This window comes from Ictalurus furcatus, chromosome 18 (assembly GCF_023375685.1).
Source record: "Ictalurus furcatus strain D&B chromosome 18, Billie_1.0, whole genome shotgun sequence".
NCBI classification, from domain to species: domain Eukaryota; kingdom Metazoa; phylum Chordata; class Actinopteri; order Siluriformes; family Ictaluridae; genus Ictalurus; species Ictalurus furcatus.
Window position 1 is genome coordinate 1532329 of NC_071272.1, and position 20172 is coordinate 1552500.

At 39.0% G+C, this 20172-nt stretch overlaps 3 protein-coding genes across 12 annotated transcripts in view; all 3 read right to left on the minus strand.

Annotated features, from left to right (window-relative positions):
• Positions 1–495: 495 nt before the first annotated feature.
• Positions 496–8397, minus strand: gcnt4b.2 (glucosaminyl (N-acetyl) transferase 4b, tandem duplicate 2). Of its 6 annotated transcripts, XM_053649300.1 has the most exons (3): positions 4997–5832; positions 4638–4699; positions 496–3586 (listed from the first exon to the last, which is right to left on the minus strand). In XM_053649300.1, exon 3 carries the CDS (start codon positions 3583–3585, stop codon positions 2299–2301), a length of 1287 nt encoding a protein of 428 aa, XP_053505275.1. In that variant the 5' UTR covers position 3586; positions 4638–4699; positions 4997–5832; the 3' UTR covers positions 496–2298. The 6 variants fall into 6 exon arrangements, with proteins under 6 accessions (XP_053505275.1, XP_053505277.1, XP_053505273.1 ...); XM_053649302.1 differs by lacking the exons at positions 4638–4699; positions 4997–5832 and adding an exon at positions 7898–8397; XM_053649298.1 differs by lacking the exons at positions 4638–4699; positions 4997–5832 and adding an exon at positions 5842–6412.
• Positions 8398–11741: 3344 nt separating this feature from the next.
• Positions 11742–14828, minus strand: gnrh2 (gonadotropin-releasing hormone 2). The gene is made up of 4 exons (XM_053649304.1): positions 14453–14828; positions 13588–13729; positions 12749–12832; positions 11742–12051 (listed from the first exon to the last, which is right to left on the minus strand). The coding sequence occupies exons 2-4, from the start codon at positions 13723–13725 to the stop codon at positions 12013–12015; spliced, it is 261 nt and encodes an 86-aa protein (XP_053505279.1). The 5' UTR covers positions 13726–13729; positions 14453–14828; the 3' UTR covers positions 11742–12012.
• A 2839-nt stretch (positions 14829–17667) lies between these two features.
• Positions 17668–20172, minus strand: part of ptpra (protein tyrosine phosphatase receptor type A) — a 35828-nt gene continuing 33323 nt past the window's right edge. For all 5 annotated transcript variants that reach the window (XM_053648673.1, XM_053648674.1, XM_053648671.1 and 2 more), the window contains one exon: positions 17668–20172. This exon is cut by the window's right edge and continues 1029 nt beyond it. The gene's annotated coding sequence lies outside the window, so the exon portion shown is untranslated.

The following is a 20172-nucleotide window of genomic DNA, read 5'->3' on the forward strand; positions in this document are numbered from 1 at the left end:
TTTTTTGCCATAGCCGATTCTAATTTGAAACATAAGAAAGAGATAAAAAATTTCGAGTAACGGTTTAGCACAATAATGATCAAAAGACCATCGATGAAAACCGTTTTAGAAGAAGAACATGATTTATGCTACAAATTCTCTCATCGTTTATGGTTTGTAATTTAGTGAATAGAGCATATATGCACGGTAATGATATACCGTGTAATTGTGATATTCGGATGTCTGTAGTGTTTTAAACCCTCAGTTACGTCCCCGGTTATAACCCCCAGTAGGAGCGAAAAGTGAAGGCCACGCAAGGGTTAACAAATTGCAATTACCTCTACCTTACGTAAGATTTTTTTTTTTTTTTAATTAACAAAAAACATGACTAGGTTTAAAAAAAAAAAAGTAGTACTGAATAATGTCCACAATGACCAAGTGTTTCTACAGGCCTATAATCTATGATTAGGCCCCTGAAAAATGTCATATGAAGCCAAGAAGCCAATGCCAAATATGTCACCACACATAAAACAGTTTATGAACAGAAACGCTGAGAAAAAAAGGCCACAACCAAGACCAAAGCATAGAAAAAGAGCTCTGAAAAATCCACACTGGTATATAAAACAGCTCATACATAATCACATACAGTTCACGTACAGTCACATACAGTCACATACAGTTACAGTCACATACAGTTCATGTACAGTTACACAGTCACATACATTCATATACAGTTAGTCACATACAGTTACACAGTCACATACAGTTACAGTCACATACAGTCACATACAGTTACAGTCACATACAGTCACATACATTCATATACAGTTACAGTCACATACAGTTAACGTGCAGTCACATACAGTTACACAGTCACATACAGTCACATACATTCATATACAGTTACAGTCACATACAGTTACACAGTCACATACAGTCACATACAGTTACACAGTCACATACAGTTACACAGTCACATACAGTCACATACATTCATATACAGTTACAGTCACATACAGTTACACAGTCACATACAGTCACATACAGTTACACAGTCACATACAGTTACACAGTCACATACAGTTACACAGTCACATACAGTCACATACATTCATATACAGTTACAGTCACATACAGTTACACAGTCACATACAGTCACATACAGTTACACAGTCACATACAGTTACACAGTCACATACAGTCACATACATTCATATACAGTTACACAGTCACATACAAAAGTTTACGATCTGCCAGGAACTGCTCATGTTTTCAAGCAGCAGTCCTTTATTAACTCCAAAACAGTGTGTTCTTAATGACTGAAAGCTGAAACTGAATTTATACACACTGTGTATATGGGATATTCAGATAGATTTAAATTGTAATCGCCCTAATAACATTTTAGCTTTTATCATTTATGGCTAACGTTAATGATGTGCTCTCGGCTGAGCGCCGAGATAACGCCGTCGGTGCATTATACGTTGTTGGAAGTTATTGCTGTGTCTAGATTGCTTGCCTGTTCACTATATTGTCTGTATAGCCTCGGTATCTCACTGCATTATTGCCCATAATATAAATCCAGTGTGCATCCAGTAGAGCACACTACTTCATTTACATTTTATTTACAGTTCTCTTCAATTAACTTCAATGCTAAGGACCAGAATGCACATGCATTTCGTTGAAGGATTGATACCACAACAGCCCATTTGTTGTGCCGTAAACAGCGTGAAAATACCGTTTTGTCACGTTCAGTGAGGACTACACCCACATGACTCAAACTTTTCGAGCATACTGTCTGAGCACGCCCTACAGAGTAACTGAACACTGGTGGAGCTAACGGATCTCAGCTGATGAAAATAAACAGTACAGGATTAGACACAACACACTGGCACATCACTGTCAGCGTTTTCCAGTTCTGAGTGGACACTGAAAATGTTATACTTGGATTTCATTTGTTTTTAAGTCATGGACCAAACCACGCACGCTTTATGCCGAGTTTTAAATGGCGCGTGCCATTGCTGAGATCGGATCCAGCCGTAATGCATTATAGATCTGATGTTTAATTTGCACTATTGTATACTGAGACTTATATTGCTTTACATGTGGCACCATGGTCCCAAAGGCATTTGAGTATCCTGAATTAAATAAATAAATCTTGAACCAAATCTCCAGCTTAAACATTTTTTTTTTTTTCCAGAGTCAGACAAATCAGCACATTCGTATGATGTTAAAAATGTTCGTGTAGCAGAACCAGTTCGTAGAGGAACAGCTGTTTTGTTTATTAACAGAAAATTAGTCTCTGAGTAAATACCCAAGCAGTTACTGTGGTGTAACTATTGCTCTGTGTCTCTCGGTCAAGTTCTTTTCGAGACATTCAATGACCACAGGATCTACCTTCAGATCAAACTTATTGGCAAACCAGTGCCCATCGTTGAGGAGCCACCGGAGCTCGGCAGCACCATAAATGCACACGCTGTGTACGTGTACTCCTGTGCATTTCGGATAAAGCTTCTCCTCCAGGTACTGCCACTTGACCAGACGTGTTCTGCTCATCAAGTCTGAAATGTCTGGGTCAGACCTTTTGATCTCACCGGGGACTCCAGGGACGCGAATCAAGCTGGCCCAGAAATGTTCGTCAGGTGAATACGTGTCCTCGCACCAAGCCAGAAAGTCTTTTACCTGAGGACTCCAGTGCACAAAGTTTACAAACTCTCGGGAGAGAACGAAGTAAGCGCTGCCCACGAAGATCTCGATATCATGAGGTGGAGGCTGTTTCTTCTGCGCTGTTTTGACTGGAAAAGCATGATACTTCGCTTGCTCGTCTTTGAGCTCGAAGTGGTTCGTGTAGCGCTGCTGTTTTAATTTGCTGGGTCGGATCGTCTCGAGCATGTTCGTACCTTTTAGGGCCTTGAGCTCGAATACAAGCTCGGCATTGGAACGCAGTGGGAAATCCTGGCCACACAGGTTAATGGCATATCTCCAGCGGATCTCGGAGCTTAGGAGATCAGAAAGGCAGTTGAGGTCAGCACGGAGGCGTGAGATGCCGCCGTACTGTACCGCCTCTAACCGTGAAGCCACGAATACATTGGGAAGGCAGTGTGCCAGACCACGTATGGCTTCTGTGAAATCCGACGACGATTTCAGGTCATAGTGGATGCAGTAAATGTTGTGTGGCGCATAAATGGCGCGCAGGAGACGCTCCACCATGTGCGCGTCTTTGTGCACCACCAGCGAGAACGCGAGTGGAAAATCGCTCTCCTGCTCAGATATCTGGACATTGTAACCTCTTGATGCCAAGAATTGTCCACAGTCCAAAGTTGCATTCACGACGCTCTTGTCGGCTGGAATGGGAGGGACTTTCCTTCTGAGTTCCAAAGACTTGCCCAAAGCAACAGGGTCCATGTTGTAAATATCCAAACAGTTGATTCCATGTTGTTCAGTAAGACGCCACTGCGTATCTGTTTGCCCTCTGACTTGTCTGGATTTGATGATGTTATTATCATTGGTAATCCTTACATATCTGATCAGAGCACAGAATATCAATATTGACGAAAAGAGGTAAAGCAAAGCCCTTCTGTGGTTGAGGTGTCTGATGCAGCTTTTCATTCTGAAGGATAAAAAAAAAAAAAAAAAACTGTATGTTCATGAAAAAGTCATTTAAAATCGGTTTTCTTTCCCTTCTCTCGAATACCAGACTAAACAGGATATGTATAATCAACAGAGCACAAGTTATGAGTTTACCTCAAATAAAGCAATACACATACCACAGGCACCAGTTAACCCATCGGGCTAAATTCCCAAACCTTCTCTGACTTCAAGCGCTCGAGTGGTTTAAATGATGCTCACGTCACGCTGTCCCTTTTTCTTCTACTAGCCTGAAGGTTTAAATGAATGCCGAATAGCCTCAAAGAATATTATTCTTAGGGACAGACAATCCTCTCTGAAACTATTGGGACGGCGAGGCCAAGTCTGTTGGTCTTGCTATACACTAAAGACATTCGTGTTTACAGATCAAAAGATGAATATAAGACTATATATAAGCTTATGTAAGCTTTCATTTCCTGATGTGTGTTAAATGGCTTAGAACATGGCAGCGTTTGTTTGAACCCACCCATTTTTCAAGCGATGAAAAATACAGGAAGATGCGATTATGAATTTGAACATTTATTATTTTTATTGGAAAAGATCAAAAACAACTAGAGACCCTAAACCTAAAGAAGCTCTTCGCCAGCCAACTTTCCCCTTTTACCTCAACTTGTCACAGGTTAGTACAGATTAGTACCGGTTAATACCGGTTAGTATAAGTTAGTAACGGTTAGTATCCTGGGTTTTTTTTTTGTTGTTGTTGTTATTGTTATATTTATTAGCTATATTTCACTTGGAAACACGGATACAGTGTAACTTTAAAAAGTTTTTAGAGTAAAGTTTTAAAAGTACACTACACGTTAAAGGTATAAATGGAGCATGTTTGAGAGTCCAGCAGTGTGGAAAGTAACAGTTCATGTTTTTGTCAGTTTATGAGTTTATGTCAGTTATTCCAATGTTTGTGATAGCACAGTGAGCGCTTTGTCTTTTTCAAGTCACTTCTGTGACGAGTTTATAAATGAGATTCAAAGGGAATCAGATTAGATTCTGTATGTATCTGCCTATTTGCTTACTGTAATGTGTTGCACCAAAGTCCTGGAGAAACGTCATTTCTTCCCAGTGTACTGTATACAAGCTGTACAGAGGAATGACAATAAAAACCCATTTGACCTGACCAGAGTGCAGTGCTCAACTCAAGCAAATCACTCTGACAATTCAAGACATTTCATTTAAAGTAAAAATAATAAAAAATATATAATTAATAAATATTACAAAAATTAAAAAAAAAAAAAAAAATACTACACTATAGTTAAGTTAATAAGACAACTGATGTAGTCAGAGCTAGAACATGCTAGAACATGCTAGCGTTACATAAGGACAGTAAAAGTCTGCTTTGTAACCGTTAAAGAAAGTGAAGTGGAAATGAATTTACCGTTCCTGAGGGAATCGATCCGGCTTTAAATCCACGCGAGAGAAAAGTTTGCAAACTTCAGCCTTTTTTTTCTCCCTTTTTTTTTCCTGAAGCCTAAAACCAACACAGAGTCCAAAATACTGAACAACTACAACTAGCGGATCTGAACTGCTTCATGTTTCCCTGTTACTTTACAGTGCTATCTCTCTCTCTCTCTCTCTCACTCTCTCTCCCTCTCTCTCTCACTCCATCTCTCTCTCACACACACACTCACTCACTTTCTCTCTCTCTCACTCACTCCCTCTCACTCTCTCTCTCTCTCTCTCTCACTCCATCTCTCTCTCACACACACACTCACTCACGCGCTCTCTCTCTCTCTCACTCACGCGCTCTCTCTCTCACTCACTCTCTCTCTCTCTCTCTCTCACTCACTTACTCTCTCTGTCTCTCTCTCTCTCACACACACACACTCTTTCTCTCTCTCTCACTCCCTCTCTCTCTCCCTCCCTCTCTCTCTCCCTTTCGGGTCTCGGGTTTCTTTCTATCTTCTGTGGGCTGCGTTTGAGACTGACACCGACACTGACACCATCCTAGGGGCTACTAATAAAAGAAAAGCATTTCGTCCAAAACTTTCCCTTCATCAGCGACGCGGAGATGTGAACTTTACTCAGACCTGCTGAAAACGAAACTGTAGAGTGTTATTAACGCTAAACACTCGAGCTACAGTATTATCTTGGATGTGTTTTTACTACAAATCACAGTACTTATTGAGAAAGTCATTTCAATACGTTTAACATAGCTAGCTAATTTAGCTTAACGGTGTATAAACTTTACCAGTTGCATTAATAATTTGTAATATCTAATACCTTAATATCTGGAAGGGATGCGCATGGCCAGCAGACAATATGCAAACAAAATGCTGTGGCATTCAAGAGATGATTGATTGTAGTATGGAAAACATTCCCCACACCATTACACCACCTCCACCAGCCTGGACCGCTGACACGAGCCAGGTTATGTCCATGGATTCATGCTGTTGGTGCCAAATTCTGACCCTACCATCGGTGTGCCTCAGCAGAAACCCGAGATTCATCAGACCAGGCTACGTTTTTCCAGTCTTCAGCTGTCCAGTGTTGGTGATCCTGTGCCCACTGCAGCCTCGACTTTCTGTTCTTGGCTGAAAGAAGAGGAACCCGACGTGGTCTTCTGCTGTTGTATCCCATCTGCCTCAAGGTTCGACGTGTTGTGCATTCTGAGCTGTTTTTTTTTTTTTTTTTTTTGCCCACCCAAATTGTACAGAGTGGTTATCTGACATACCGTAGTCTTTCAGTGAGCTGGAACCAGTCTGGCCATTCTCCGTTGACCCTCTCTCAGAGGTTTCCACCCCAGAACTGTCGCTCACTGCATGTTTTTTTTTTTCTTTATTGCACTATTCTGAGTAAGCTCTAGAGACTGTCGATCTCCTGGGAATTTCCCACACAACAGTTTTAGAAATATTCAAACTAGCCCAGCTGGTACCAACAACTATGCCACTATCACCAAGCTCACACTTTTTCTCCATTCTGATGGCTGATGTGAACATCAGAGTAGTTATAATCATATACAGCACATGTATACCACCCATTTTTATTAATATTGGGTTGTATACATGTGCTGAATGATAGCAACTACTCCTCAGAGTGGAAAAAAATAGTGAGGCAGAATGAAAAAAGAAATGCAGATAAATCGTTTAAAGGCAATTTGTTTAAAAAAAACAAAAACAAAGGCAGCCTAAATGTGTAAGTCTATACCTATTTATTTCTTTTACATTAATGGTACCTAATAAGTCAGAGGAGAATGGCCAGATTGGTTCGATCTAACAGGATTGGCAATAATAACTCAAATAGCCACTCTTTACAAACATGGTGAGCAGAAAAGCATCTTGGAATGCACAACATGCCAAACCTGGTGTTTGGGCTCCAAGAGCAGGAGACCATATTAGGTTCCACGCCTGTCAGCCAAGAACAAGAATCTGAATCTACAGTGAGCACAGACTCGCCAAAACTGCGCTGTTGAAGATTGAAAAAAGACCAGGTGATGTTTTTCCAGTTATCAAATGTCAGTGTACACATCGGTGCAGTATACAATTCATTGATTTGATGGACAACAGAACTGGAACATTGAACTAGGTTGTGGTGACCTGAAAAGTGCGGCAAGGCAGGTCTGTGCTTCTGAATCGAGTGCTCTCCTCACCAAGGGCCTCTTCTGCTGAGGCCCAGGGAGCGACCCTGGCAGAGATGACAGAGTTAACAAAACTTGGGCATAAACTGCTAGCAGTGAGGTGGTATGTAGCCACAGGCCCACCCAGTAATACGGGTAGCAGGATGTGGAAAACACAGAGGACCTACCTGAAAAACGTTTTTAAAAAACAACTGCAGGCAAAGTGTAATGTAGTATGTTCGATTTGGCTAAAGTGGCAGACTCGGCAATGAACGGTGCTTGGCAACGCACTGTACCACAGGCCTGGCAGTCAGTTAGATGGCAAGGAGTGTGGAAAGCAGCAACAAACAAATAACTCTGAAGGAGAAGTTACATTACTATGTGAACAAACTGTTCAGCAGATCCACCATGATCTAAGCAAGAAGAAGAGATGGAAAGACAGCTGTATGAGAGTGCGTACACATACTGTCGTACATCATTTGTGACTGTTTGAAGGTTCCATTTTTTTATTATTTTTTTTTCTCAAGCTTGAAATGATCATTCTATTGTCAGATCATTTTCCTGAGCATTTAGTTCAAAGAAAGCAGCAAAAATAGCTGTCAACAGAATAAGTTTACTTCAAATTAATATGATTGCTTAAAACACCGTAGATAGGTTCTGTTGGCTCAAATTTAGCCTATTACCCAAAAACACTTAAAATTCAACATAGAAGCCAATACTCACATCTACGTCTGAGCCCAGTTGGAGATAGAAAAAAATACACCAGCCGTGAGTGAGAAGAAGCAAGGGTCCAGCTTTATTGTTCCATTCCACCACACGAGATCCACACCGATGAGAATTCTCAGAAGTGATCCCAATACCCTGAGCTTAAGCTCCAGTATTTATACTGTATTTACACACTAAATAACCCAGATGTTTCAAGAAGACTATGATCTCACTACCAATAGGGTTAAAAAAGAGCTCATTTACCTTACTCTTATGTTCCAGAAAAGGGCTATTTCACTTACACATAGAATTGAAACCAGGGGTTTTAATTTACACATAAAATCAGAACCCAGGCATTTCTAATAACCCAGAAAATAAAAACCCAGCGTTTCTAGTTACTCAGAGGATCAGAAACTTCATTTTTCAGTTACCCAGAGGATCAGAAACTTCATTTTTCAGTTACCTTAGGGCATCAGAAACTTCACTTTTCAATTACCTAAGGGAAATTAGATGACATAGACAAGACTAAACAACCGGTAGGGACCTCGGTCTTATCGTTATCTCGAGGGGGGGGGGGGGGGGGCAGTTTGATTATAACTGGCTCTCTTCATGGTTCTCTTAAAATTGAGGCCTTCCATGCGAGACGAGAATCTTCACCATCGGAATCATGAGTAAGTTATATTTTCCCTGTATTTCTAGTTTTTATTTTCAGATTTACTCTATATCTCTTATTATATATGCTTAATAGCATTTTTGTAAAAAGTATATATATACTTTTTATTATAAGACATTACCTTTATAATATCTTAATATTCCTTTTTATTATTCTTATAAAGTTATAATAGTATGTGTGAGAGAGAGATTGTGTGTGTGTGTGTGTGTTATGTCTACTTGCCCGCCCTTGACTGTACGAGCGTGTGTGTGTGTGTGTGTGTGTGTGTGTGTGTGTGTGTGTGTGTGTATTAGCCCTCCTCAGCTCAGCTCGTATAGCTCTTTTTGACTTTTTTGACTATTACTGCTCTTAAAGATCTTTAAAGTGTAATTCCAATTTGTCAATGTCCACCTAATCCCGCTTCTATGTGTCTAGGTGCCCGTCTTTTCTTCTTCTCCCTTTTGCTGGATGCTAGGTCTCCCTTATGTTTATTTTATGACATTTTTTATCCACAACAGTTCAAAGTACATATTTTGGGGTAAAAAAAAAATAATAATCTCATAATATGAAGAAACTATGAATACAATATTTTGCTCATTTTAAGGATTTATTTTCAGAAAGCAAATTCATCTGTCCATAGAGTAAAATCACAGAAATGTTGAAATGAATATAAAATGTCTAGAAATAGGTTCAGTAAATTAGTATTTCTTGTATAATAATTCCATAATAAGACCTATTCGAGAACATTTTCAATTCACTTGTTTTCCATTTTCACGTTCATGATTTTTAAAAGAAAAAAAAAAGAAAGCAAGAAACCACTGGTGTAGTGAGCAACAGACACCGAATGGGTCGGCCAAGGAATACACCAACCGCTCTCAGGACAAAAAAATTCTGAGAGCTGTGAAGAAAAACCCCAAAAACAATAGTCAGTGACATCACCAACATCATTAACAGGACATTCCAAATTGTATTGCTTATGCCCAATGTTTGCGTCCTTTCTCAGTTTATTTTCTCCCAAAATAAGTTCGTGGCTTATCCTTTTTAACAACAAATACAGTCTTCACAGGTGAAACTGAACGCTAACCCAAGAGTATATATTTACTTATTTATTGTTTTCAAAAATCAATCTAACAGGACACACCTGAGTAAAAAAGAAACACCTGTCAGTCACATGTTCCGATATTTTTGCTTGCTCACCTACAAATTGGGTTGTCTGATACAAAATGTGCTATGTTGTTTAACACACACACACACACACACACACACACACACATATATATATATATATATATATATATATATATAATATAAATGCCAGGAAATAAAAGCTGAAATTCTAAACTCTCACAGGGTCGGCCATGATACAGCGCCCCCTGGAATAGAGAGGGTTAAGGGCTTTGCTCAAGGGCCCAACAGTGGCAGTTTGGCAGTTTGACACCCCCGCCCTTCCGATCAGTAACCCAGAGCCTTAACCACTAAACAGCCACTGCTTCTTTCGATCTCTTGATCTCAGTATGTCTGAACATCTTCAGTCTACAGCAAAAAGAAATTAAATGGCCTTGTCATTCCAATAGTTTTGGAAGTGACTGTAGCTGACTGCTCATGTAGATAATATTACTAGGATAGCTTTGTTTCATCTCAGAAATATTTCTAAAATAAGAAACGTATTGTCACTATATGATGCGGAAATACTAGTTCATGCATTCGTCACCTCTAGACTAGATTACTGTAATGCCTTACTGTCTGGATGTTCCAGTAGGAGCATAAACAAACTCCAGTTAGTCCAGAATGCAGCTGCTAGAGTCCTAACTAGAACTAGAAGATACGACCATATCACACCGATATTATCAATACTGCATTGGCTCCCAGTAAAATCTCGCATTGACTATAAAATACTTTTATTAGCCTATAAAGCACTAAATGGTCTCGCGCCACAATATCTAAGCGACCTTTTGGTTTTCTATGATCTGCCACGTCTACTTAGATCAAAAGATGCAGGCTATTTGACGGTACCTCGAATAGTGAAGGCTACAGCAGGGGGGAGAGCTTTCTCTTATAGAGCCCCACAGTTATGGAACAGTCTTCCTATTAGTGTTCGGGACTCAGACACAGTCTCAGTGTTTAAGTCTAGGCTTAAAACGTATTTGTTTACTCAAGCCTACCCTGACTAGATTCTGTTCTACTACTTCGCAGTCATAATAATCTTTTTTCTCCCTCTCTCCTTTCGCCGAGCCCCACACGAATTTATGGAGATACTAGAGATCCAGATCCTTTCTGCCTCTGGATGGAGCTCAAATCTTCTCTAATTCCAGACTGCTGGGACTACGGCTGCTCCTAAGGCCATACAGACTTCATATAAATCCATAATGAACTTTTTCAGACTATCTGTTGTTACCCAGATGAGGATGGGTTCCCTTCTGAGTCAGGTTCCTCTCAAGGTTTCTTCCTCTTAAAACATCTTAGGGAGTTTTTCCTCACCACCGTCGCCACTCAGTGGCTTGCTCAGTTGGGATAAATTCACACCTTTAATATCTGTATACCGTGTTGATATCTCTGTAAAGCTGCTTTGAGACAATGTCTATTGTAAAAAGCGCTATACAAATAAAATTGAATTGAATTGAATTGAATTGACTGTCAGAACATTATGCGTGGACGGGCAATTGGTGTCAGCTGACACTTCAGGCCAAGATGGACCGCCCTAATCTTCAGCTGGTTGATGTGTCGTAACCTTACACCGGGACCAACACGCCCCAGTACCTCTGTGGAACCACACGACTCTGTGAGAGAGGCATCTACTCCCAAACGGACAGATGCCCGGTGTTCTAATTCATCCCAGTGGTGTTCAAAGGGGTTGAGGTCAGGGCTCTGTGCAGACCACTTGAATCCTTCTGATCCAGACTCAGCAAACCATGTCTTCATGGACCTCACTTTGTGCACAGGGGCATTGCCATACTGGAACATATTTGGGCCCTTACTTCGAGTGAAGTGTAATTGTAACGCAGTACAAAGGCATTCTAAACTGTGTGCTTCCAACTATGTGGCAACAGTTTGGAGAAGAAGCACAAATGGGTGATGGTCAGGTGTCCACATACTTTAGGCAATGTAATGTATGTTTTTAATATGGTGGGCATCAGCTGAAAGAAGTGCTCAGAATGTGCTTTACAGGTTAAGGAAATCAGCTAAATCACACAAGCTGATGTGAGCCGTTAACTCCGATTTTAATAACGTATTTGGCAAAGTAGTGAATGTCCCATGTATTCCTTCAGAAAGAGACCGAATACCAAAATAAAAGTTTTATTGTATGATCACATGATGCATTTCACTTCGCTGCTTCATACACAGATGACAGAAAGCTTGATGCTAAAACCACATAAACAGAAATAGACACACTGCACGGATGAGCAGATGTGTGTGTGTGTTCAGATCAGTGTTATCAGCGAAGAAAGAGGCTGTAGGAAGCTGGGGCATGATTGGATTGTTTTCACTTCTTCTTTTGGAATTCTTTCGCAAGGGCATCGAGCTATAAGGGGAACAACATGGTCAGGAAATGACACAAAAAAAAAATATGAAAGAACAATCAAAAAAAGAAGGAAGTAAAAGTACTTGCAGATGTAAAGAAGGTCATATAAAGACAATTTACAAAGAGGCTTGAGTTAAAATGCACTTGGAGGTGCATGAGTACAGCATGATTATATATATATATATATATATATATATATATATATATATATATATACACATTTTTTATGATATATATATATATATAAAAAATGAGATTCAATTCTTTATTCTTTACTAATACATTCATAAATAAAATGTCACAACAAGGTTTCAAGTTTAAGGGGGGCAATTAGTTTTTCACATGGGTGATAGGTGTTGGATAACCTTTTTTTTTTCTTTTTTTTTTCTTCAATAAATAAATAAATAAATAAGTAAATAACTGTGTTGTGTGTTTACTCAGGTTGCTTTTGTTTTCTGTTGTATTTCGTTTGAAGATCTAAAACTATTTCGTATGAGATACACACACACACACACACACACACGCACACACAAATCAAAGCAAATACATTTTTCACAGCACTGTACATGTGAAATTAAATATGTGCCTTTGTAACAGTTTGGAAACATGAATAGTTATATTTTAAGTTCAGAAGTAGAACGCTTCTTAATACATTCATAAAAATAGATAAATAAAACGATACAGATAGAGTTCTCACCAGGATGCTCTTCAGGACGTTGGTTCTCAGTGGCCTCAGATAGCTGCACTCTCCTGCTTCACACAGTTTAATCTCCCCAGATATCTGTCCGAGCGGTGAGGCACAGCAGGAGGGCGAGATTTCAGAACCACTAGCAGGGAATGTGAATATTTCTGCTCTGACCTACTATTTCCTGTTGCTGTATTATATTTGTTTGTTATACACTTGTATCTAGTACGATACAGTTTGAACCTTAAACTGAGATCCGTGTGATATGTTCAGCTTGGACGGTCTCATTTCAGTAATGTTTAAAGACCGGCGCACATAACAGCCACTCGAATCCACACCGGGTTCAACATAGTCAACATACTGTAGTAGCATAGTTTGAGTTCCTTGCTGTCCTGGAATAGCCTCGATAAATGAACCGTTTTCCACTGACTCGTTTCTGAAACGATTTAATATTCACGTGCATCCTTATGAGCTGGATCAGCCGTATTAGATTTCAAACATGTAACTGAATCAATCAATTAACTGCATGGAATTAAAAAAAAAAAAAAATGGGAGTAATACGAGCGTTTACAGGGAGCTTTACATTCATCTCGTTCACGTGAGCTTATGTTCAGTAAATCAGTGTGTTTGACTGATCGATTTTAAGCGTGTTTTTAATACTTGTGTCGCAAATACACAATCCAGATGTTTTTGTTAACAGCTGTTTTATGAAAAAGTGCCAGATTTTATAACAAAGAAACCTTTGTTCTGAAATGCGTGTGTGCATGGGTGCAAGTGTGTGTGTGTGCCCATGTATGCGTGAGTGTGTGTGTGCGTGTGTGTGTGTGAGAGAGAGAGAGAGAGAGAGAGACCTCTGGTGAGCTGTAAGAGTCGATTTCTCTCTTTCCTCCAGGATACCAGCCATGAGACCAGTGTTGAGAAACAGATAGCTGCGCTTGCAAACACAACAGCAAGGCAGCAACCAGCAACAGCCTGCACACACTGACCATCACTCTACACACACACACACACACACACACACACAGATCTTACAGTCAGTCGATGAAATATTAAAGGTAATTAATAAAATAATCTTAATAATAAAGTAAGTCAGATAGTAAGTAATCTCCTCTTGTGGAATATATATATTTATATATATAACATCAAAAGAACAGTTACAGTTATTGTTTAGTTGTGCCTCAGACCTGGATACTGTCCTGATTTAACAACAACAAGAGCAACAATATCCATTGATCCATTTTATGTACCGTGTATTCTACACAGGGTCTGAGGGAGCCTGGAGCCTATCCCTGGGAACTCAGGGCACGAGATCTAGGACACCCTGGACGGGGTGCCAACTCATCGCAGGGCACAATCGCACACACACCCATTCACACACTGTGGACCATTTGGAAATGCCAATCAGCACTGTTTAGAACGCCTGTCTTAGGACCAGGGAGGAAACTGGAGGAAACCCCCAAAGCGCAGGGAGAACAGAGTGCCCCTCAACACACACACACACACACACACACACACACACACACATAACAACAATAACAGTATTTTAAGAAAATGCTTTAAAAATAATAATAATAATAATTAACCGATTACAATATAAACCAGAAAAGGAGAAAATAATGTGGTGGAGAGGATTAACACAGAGATAATATATGCCACTATAATGTTCTAAAATGACATCAAAAATCAGGAAAATGATGAAATATATGACCCTTTTACCTTATTTGATGTGTTTTGTTCAGATTTGAATCTTCTGAGATGTGGAACTCTGAGAAGCTCTTGTCTTGGAGTATCAATGCTTGAGACCATCTTCATACTTCTCTCTTTTTATACCCCAGCACACACACACACACACACACACACACGGTCTGAGGGGTTCCACTGGGACACATAACGTCGGCTCGATTCCAATTATCATCTTCAAACACCCCTGACCCCCTGAGAGATGCTGCCCGAATACATATATGCACTCAAACACACACACACACACACACACACACACACACACACACACACACACACACACACACACACACAATGAATGGCGTGCAACAACACGAGGACTTCCATAGGCATGAGTCATTTTGCAGATATAGGCCTACTAACTATTTCAAATGTGGATTATTTTTAAGCCTGCGTCATGAATATAGTGTATAGATCAGAAAAGAATTGGGGGGGGGGGGGGGGGGGGTTACGAAAGGTCTCGAACAGGACAAATAATTTATATTGAAGATAATAAATAATAATTATAATTAATAATGCATTTATAGCTAAATGTAATGATAAACTATGACAATATGTATATGTATATATATATATATATATATATATAAAGGGATTTCTTTGCCATCATCGTAATTATTCTAATCACCACAGAGAAGGCTACGATTCGTATCAGCTATTCGAACAGTTTTAAAAGTTAATAGTTAGATTAAATATTAAAAATAAACATGTAGATTTTTAGAGTGGATGTAAAAAGTCTACCCACTTTTAAACTGTCAGATTTTTGTGATGTAAAAATGAATAGTCATGTATAATCAACATCAATGTATAATAAACTAATGCTTAGTTGAAGCCCATTTGGAGTTTATTACACCACTCAGTCTGGAGTCTGGATTCAGGTCTGGTCAGAAACGTTGATCTTCTATTGGACTTACTAACAGACACCGTTTTATACGCTGTCATTTCACATCGAGAGTGGAAAAAATTCTGACTTCTGATTTATCTCGATTTCATTTATTTATTTTTTTTTTTACATCACAAAAACATTGTAAAATTCTTTATATCCACTGTATCCTGGCTCATGTGTCGAAGCCGTCTCCATCTTACGGATTCATCATGGTCAAACAGGGGCGTATTATGAATGTTTCATAAGTGTGACTGCCCTCTTCTGGCCACCCTTCAGACACCTCATTTCCTCTCAGCTGTCCAAGGTGAACTCAGCCCAGTGACCTTTGAACCTTGACTAGCACACGGTGACCCTGACAAGACCCAAATCTGAAACAGTTTCGCGAGCTATTACAGGGCTGATTAATTCGTCTGGCTGAGACACCGATTGAGTTCCTGTCCCTCGAGTGGTGTTTAAACACGCCCGAGGCTTCCGACAGCACTAATCCGCTCAGAGTACCAGTTTGACACACGCGCACAAAGTCACGAGGTCACACTGACTCGCACTTTAAAATTCGCCTCTATAATCATTTCAAAACAGACCCGATATTACACATGCCGAAAACGTACCACGTAGACAAACTGACCGCCCATAAAAAGATGCATTCTTTTGAATGTGTGGGAGCAATTTCATGTACATAAAGTCATACAAAAGGATCGACCTTGTCTGCTAGCCAAATCTAACCCACGCACAGCTTACACACCAGTCGGAGCAGGAAGTACGCATACAAATAATGTTGATAAAGCGACAAGTAAAACCCCAGCCCCTGTCCTAACTTGAAAGGAATGCTCTGTTATGTTCGAGTCTAATCTCTACGCCCTCTACGGTGTAGCTGACACAGACAAGAAGTCTGACTCGTTTAGCCATTTCGAATGGATGCCACTACAGGTGCATCTCAAAAAAAAAAAAAAAAAAAGTGAATATCGTGGGAAAGTTTTTTTTTTTTTTTTTTCTTTTCTGTAATTGAATTCAAAAAGTGGGACTTTCATATATTCTAGATTCAATACACAAAGTGAAACGTTTCAAACCTTTTGTTCGTTTTATTCTTGATGATTAAGGCTTACAGCTCATGGAAATAAAAAATCCTGTATCACAAAATATTTGGGGTACAAATACTGGGGCACAAGGCACAAGGTGCCAACCCATCGCCAATCAGTCTACAACATGTCTTTGGACCGGAGGAGGAAACCATCAAGAACATGCGAACTCCACGCACACAGGGCGGAGGCAGGACTCGAAACCCCAACCCTGGAGGTGCAGGGCAAACGTGCTCATTACAGGGAAATGTCTCGGTAATTGGACATACACTGTACACATACTGCAGATAGAAAAGATCATGAAAAGCTGGGACTTTGCTTTAATTACTCCGCATTCTCCAAACACTCTCGCCGCTTGACTGCACTCGACTCGACGAGCTTAATCATGAGAAAAAATACTTTACACAGCATCCACAGTGATTCCACACACAGCCCACAATATTGTCCATTTGGGGGTTAATCAACTGTCATCTTTATTTACTCATTATGGCATAAAGTGTGTGTGTGTGTATGTATATATACACACATATATACACATATACACACATGCATGCATATATACATACACATTATGTGTGTATAAATATTGTATTTATTATATATACATAAACATATACATATATACACACATATATACACATATATACACACACATGCATGCATATATACATACACATTGTGTGTATATATATTGTATTTATTATATATACATAAACATATACATATATACACACATATACACATACACACACATGCATGCATATATACATACACGTGTGTGTATATATATTGTATTTATTATATATACATAAACACATACATAAACACACATATATACACACTTTATATATATATACACACATGCATGCATATATACATACACGTGTATATATTGTATTTATTGTATATACATAAACACATACATATATACACACATTTTATGTATATGTACATATATATACACATACATACACATTATATAGTGTATGTGTATATATATATATATATATATATATATACATACACACGTTTTATGTGTGTGTATATATATATATATATATATATATATATATATATATATATATATATATATATATATATATATATATATACACACATACATACGTTTTATATGTGTGTGTGTATATTATATATATATATATATATATATATATATATATATATATATATCTATCTCCAGATTTCCTTCATTAAAAAACATCAGGTGTATCCACATTATGGTGGCAGCAGATGCAGAATCCTCCTGACACGTCTTAGTCAGGTAAGGATTAGTGTCCTGAAACAAAGTGACGGGCCAGATCTAAAAAAATTGGCCAAATCAATCATCTATTTTTAGTTAAAACCTGGGATTATGAAGAACACAATACTGTCCAAGTAGAATCTGTGGTTTCTACCACAAATAAACCAAACAACAACAACAAAAAAGGGCAGACAAATTAATTACTGAGATAACCACAACGACTACTGATCATTTTATTTCAATTATAAATTTATAAACATACACAATTACACAAAGTCATTCCACTCAGACTCGAACCAGTGATAAAATCTCAAGCATTTTTATTAGATTGGAACAGTTCCTTGCTTAGAAAGGCCATTTAGCATTATATAATTATATATAATTTTTTTTTTATTATATATATAATTATATACACATATATTCAAAATTTTGAATAACACTATAAAAACAGATGCAAATTAAAATAAGATTTTAAGACAATAATAATAATAATAATAATAATAATAATAATAACAAACTTTTTAAAAAAAAATGGGAAAAAATTCTAATACTTTATAAAAAAAAAAAAGGGAAAAAAAGAGAAAAAATGGTCCAAGTACAGTTTATTATACAAATGTATAAGAATAATAAAATAAGCAAGGCAGCGGAAAGGAATGAAATATAAATAAGGTTATGTACAGACAGGAACATTTAGGATGATGAAGCAGAAGGATGATGTGTACAAGGTGGGGAGGGGGAAAAACAATTCAAATCGGGGTCAAATTTACAACATGACCCAATCAGGGAGACGGAAGGAGGAAAGGGTGAAGACACTTAAGACCGTTTCTCTTCCTGCAGGTTTTATCTTCTTCCACAGACAGACGCAACATTCAGAACCGGAGAACAACAATACGATGCTGTTTTGCAAAAGTACTGGAACATTCCACAGCGAGTTCTCACAGACACGAGAGGACCGCCTGCTGAAACTAGCGAGAATCTGAACAACTCTTAAGGAATAATTCCTGATCTTACATGGGGTCTCAGACAACAGCGGAACACCGGGAACGTACTAGAAACCCATTTCAACAGATTCAACACAAATCAGCTTAAAAGAAGAACTCCTGAAGAGGCATCAGGTCCAAAATTTCACCAGTGAGAAGTTATAAAAAAGCACTAAAAGCTGAGGTCAGAGCTCCTTCAGCACATAGCGAACACGCACATATAGCAGGGAAGTTATTACATAGGCACTTGCTCAGTCAGCCACACCTCCAGGAAGGTGGGAAGAAAGGGGCGGAGCTTGCTAACAGGGTGTAGAAGGTTTGGGTGGAGTTCTTTTACTCAAGAGTGTGTATTGGCACAGTGTTTCATTAAGGAAAAAAAAAATAATAAGAGAAATACTCCAGCGATTTCTATTCATACCTCAATTGAGGGAAATGTCTTGGTATCACACACACACACACACACACACACACACACACTACAGATGGATAGCGATTAGCCTGAAATTTATTAAAGCAAAAACGGAATCTGCCAGACTTCCTTTACGTAAAGAAATTTGAACTAACCCTGTATTATTTTTAAATTTAAAAAAAAAAAAAAGAAAAAAAAAGAATAATAATAAAAAAATAAAAAATCCAAGACGAGTCTGATATCTCAAGGCTCATCAGCAGTGTGCAGGCTCTGACTCGGACGTCCACGGAGTGTAGATACAGCGCTAATTTCAAACATTCGCTAGCGATCAGACGGAAGCTAGCTGAAAATTCACATAACGACGACGATGGAAAGCTGCTGTGTGAGCGTTTCTGCTGGCCGACTAATAATTACATGCGACTCCTTACAAAGAGGAAAACAAAATGAAACGAAACCTGTTTCGCTGTAACCAGGCAACGTCGCAGTACGATCGAGTGTTTTCACTTTCCTCTTGAACCTCAAAAGCCATGTAAACAAGTGAATAGTGATGAAAAAGAAAGAAAGAAAGAAAGGAAGAAAGGAAGGTTCTTGGTTGTTTTCAATTTGACTGGCTCAGTAGGAGAGTTCAAGGACTGCTTCACCCAAAAGTGCTAATAATGAGGCAAAGTAAGAAGGGCCAGACAGACGGATGCAGACAGACCCACGGCCTGTCACACTCGGTCTTTGCCAGCTACACAAATGGGATTACGTTAGTCAGTAACAACGAGCTTTCTTTTCTTATTAGCCATTTTCAGGGAGCATTTTCTTCACCCTCGTTGGTTGCACTCGTGCTCATGGGTAGAAATGGCATCCATTAAGCTTGTAAGCACCTCGAGACTGACTGAACGACCTTTCAGGGCTAATCGGTCCTTCATCGAGGTTTGCTCTGAAAACTGAGAAGGGCAAATATTTTATGTACCGTCGCGTGCGAAAGCAAAACACACCCGACGGAAACCGTTGGTGGACATATCCGAACAAGCAAACGTCTGATCCTCTTTGAAACAGCGCCTATTAATAACGTTGATGTATTCTCGTTCCAATGATC